Below are 3,576 nucleotides of genomic sequence, written 5' to 3' on the forward strand. Positions count from 1 at the left end.
TAACGTCGGTCTGTAGGAATTGTGCCAAAACTACGCCAACCAGCTGCGGAGGGAGACTCTCCCCCCCTTCACTGGAGAACTGCGCTAAAACAACTGATCACCTCCGCAGCTGGTTGGCGTAGTTTTGGCACAATTCCTACAGACCGACGTTNTCAGACACGCCCACCTCCAAGATTTTCAAGATTTTTTCAAAGCTGCTGTGTGGACGGGCCGTTAGGGTTTTGGAACTTGCGGTGCCTTCAAAAGGTCATGGGTTGGAGAATCATTGTTTAGGGGAGAAAATAACCCTAAAGGGCTTGGAACCTGATGGTTGGTTTATGCTTAATTGGGTACAGTGACGTAGTTTGATGAGAAACTTAAATGATGAGATGAATTTAGTTACAGTTTTGTAAAAACTTGGTTGTCAAAACAAAGCGGTTGTACATGCAAGGTGATTAAGACAGTATACGTAGGTAGATCTGTCACGATCTGTCTGTGTTGTGTTTTGTCTTGTCTAGATCTGTCTTTTGTTTTCTGTCTGCGTTGTGTTTTGTCTTGTTTAGATCTCTCTTTGGTTTCCTCTCTGTGTGTTTCCTCCTACCTGTTCCCTCCTACCTGTTTTCCTGATTGTGTTCACCTGGTGCCCCTGTGTTTTCTCCTCCCTCCTCACCTGTCTCTTGTTTCTTTGATTAGTCCTGTGTGTATTTAAGTTCTGGTTTTTCTGTCTGTCTTTGTTAGATCCTTGTTTGTTGTTGATTATGTTCACTGGGAAGAGCTTTGTATTTTTCTTGTTGCCTTTTAATAAAGGTGTTTCCTGTGAAATCTGCATTTGGGTCCTGCCTGCTTCGCTCAACCCGTGACACTAACCCTGCAGTTCCCAGCCGGGCTGCAGTGATGTTTAGCCTCTTATAAATTATTGTTTTGGTTTGCTGGTTGATAAACTCCAAATTCATCTCCAGGCTAAGATAAAACCATCATACCCTACTTGCCCTTCAGCAAGGTACACAAAGGCAAAGTGAGAACATTTAGAAAATAATGAGTATTCAGGTTAAGTTAGGGCTTATTTTTAAAGATTTCCATGTTATATATATATATATACAATTCAACATTGGGAGGAATCCAGTTTGGTAACATTAAGAACCCCTCACACTGCAGGATCCAGACAGCCTGAAGTCTGCAATTCTTTAGAGAAGAAAACCGACCCAAAATCTATCCAATCATCCTCTAGTTTGGGGCCAACTGAATGCAGCTTTAAAGAAATAAACTGTGTTTCATTGTCTCTCTTTGTAACTGCCTGGCTTTCTGTTTTTCATTGGTTATGTTCCCCAAAAATCATGTAATGGTTTGGAATATCATGGAATTTCCTAGTGACATTTTAGGCAGGGAATGACAGTATATGACAATCAGTTAATTCACTGAGTTGGATTTGGTCTTATGCTTTTTTTTTTAAAGAACAACAACATGCCAGAAAGGGGTCATTTGAAGAGCTAAGAAAGCGTCCTGACTGGTGAAGTCATACATTTCACATGACGGCCACAGTGGGAACCTAATTGTTTTTGTTTCATCTTATTGCTTCTTATCAATTCTCAATGTGTCGTTTTCTTGTGTTGACTGTGTTTCTGTTTGTGTTTTTTTCATTTTGTTTTCTCATCATATTCTCATTCATCTGCCCATATGTCTTCCCACTCTGTTATTCAGCTTCTCCGTTACTTGTTTTTCCTCTCTGTACACCTGTCTGTGCCTCTCTCTGCCACTTTTTCTGCCGGTCCCCCTACATTTTGCCAGTTTTTTTGTGCATTGTTTTATTTGTTCTGTCCGTCAGCTTTTAGCTTATGCTGTTTCTCCTTCTCTGTATCAGTGTTTCTCCAGCTGTCAGAGTTTCTCTCTTTCTGTAAGTTACTTTGTCTCTTTCTCTCCTTCTTTATCATCCTCTCCTATGAACGTTCATGTGTGTGTGTTTGCGTGCGTGTGTGTTCTCATTGTGTGTATGAGCATGCTTGAGCCATCTTGGCCAGTGCGTAGGCTTCACACTGTGTGCATGTGCGCCATGACTGTACGTCTGATTCCTCACTCTCCTTCTGTTCGAGGTGTGAAATATATTTCTGTTTCGAGAAACCCTTTGACTTCAATTACAGATATTGAGAAGAAGCTTCCAACAGTGCAGTGCTAACACCTTCAATATCACAACTCTAATTATTAACACTGTGATCAATTGCTTTTTCCTTAACAGTTTTGTAGAAGAAGAATGCAAATCTACTTTTAACCCATACTTATACTTCTAATACTGAGACTGACTACCTACTAAAGCTGTTTGATTGTACTACTCTCTGTATGTCCCAGATTAATGCTCCTCTGCCCTTTTTATACTTATCCATGACTATGTGAATGTTTGTGTGGATGTGATGTGTCTCAGGTCCCTTCAGATGATTGGGGTGGGGGATATGGCGCTGGCAGTGGGACAGACAGCGGAGGGGAGATTCCGTGTCGCCGCATGCGGAGCGGAAGCTACATCAAGGCCATGGGCGACGATGACAGCGCTGACTCAGACAGCAGCCCAAAAACCTCGCCCAAATCTACCCTGATCGCCCAGAGGGATGCCTTCAGACGGTCCATCAGCATGGATCAAAGGTCAAACGTCACACATGTAGTGTTTGCATAAATGCCGAAAGACCATTCAGCTGCTTTGCATAGAGAAATATTCATACACACTCCAAACTGCCACTTTTTGGCCTTTATAGAGTGCTGGGATAAAGTTGTTGTGTAGGCTAAACCCGAAGCATTTTCCACGTTGACATAAATGTAATGGGATTTTTACATTTGGTTTTGAGACTTTTTTTGAAAAATGCAATCGTAAGAAGTTGAAAGCTAAGTTGAGGCTATCAACAAACCACACCATGGTCGCATACCCTAAAAGTAACCACCATGTAGCTAACATGAAATGGTGATGACTTTAAGAAGTCTCATTTAAACATTTGACAGTAATCAGGATTTGTATGACACCTAAAAGCAAGTGGGTATTTGCCGACATTTTATGTAACACAACAAACGGTCAAAGTCTATTAAGCTTCTGTTATCCACTGACCTTACTTCGGTCATTTAACCAAAAACCCATTAAAAAAATATTGATTTTGAGATGAGGGAACAGGAAGTGCTATCCCATATATTATGTTGTACAAAAAAGTATACTCCTAATTAGGGTTGTCAAACGATTAACATTTTTAATCAGATTAATCACAGCTTAAAAATTAATTAATCATGATTAATCACCATTCGAACTATGTCCAAAATATGCCATTTCTTTATTTATATTGTTGTGGGAATGGAAAGATAAATGAAAGAAGGCGGATATATCCATTTAACATACAGTATTGTATGTTTATTATAACATTTTTCTGTGGGTCAAAATGAAAGACAGCCCACACACCTATCAATCATCAAACCGTGGGGTCTTAATTCATTACGTGTTGATTTCTATCAACGGGGGAGTACTTCAGGAAAGTCGACGGGGGGCTAGTGCAGAGGCGTCAATTGGGTATGGCAAGGTATGGCAGCTGCCACACCTTGGCTCCAGGGGAAAATGTAAATGTTCGTTTTAAA

The 3,576-nt window shown here is 40.7% G+C and overlaps 1 protein-coding gene across 1 annotated transcript in view; it reads right to left on the reverse strand.

The window, feature by feature from the left end:
* The window catches only part of dlgap3 (discs, large (Drosophila) homolog-associated protein 3), a 54,375-nt gene that overhangs the window by 10,368 nt on the left and 40,431 nt on the right, over positions 1 to 3,576 (reverse strand). The window contains exon 4 of the mRNA XM_010779584.1: positions 965 to 969. Coding sequence (XP_010777886.1) covers positions 965 to 969 — 5 coding nt within the window. The remainder of the gene's footprint in view (positions 1 to 964; positions 970 to 3,576) is intronic.

Source organism: Notothenia coriiceps, unplaced genomic scaffold (assembly GCF_000735185.1).
Source record: "Notothenia coriiceps isolate Sejong01 unplaced genomic scaffold, NC01 NC01_scaffold00020471, whole genome shotgun sequence".
Classification (NCBI taxonomy): domain Eukaryota; kingdom Metazoa; phylum Chordata; class Actinopteri; order Perciformes; family Nototheniidae; genus Notothenia; species Notothenia coriiceps.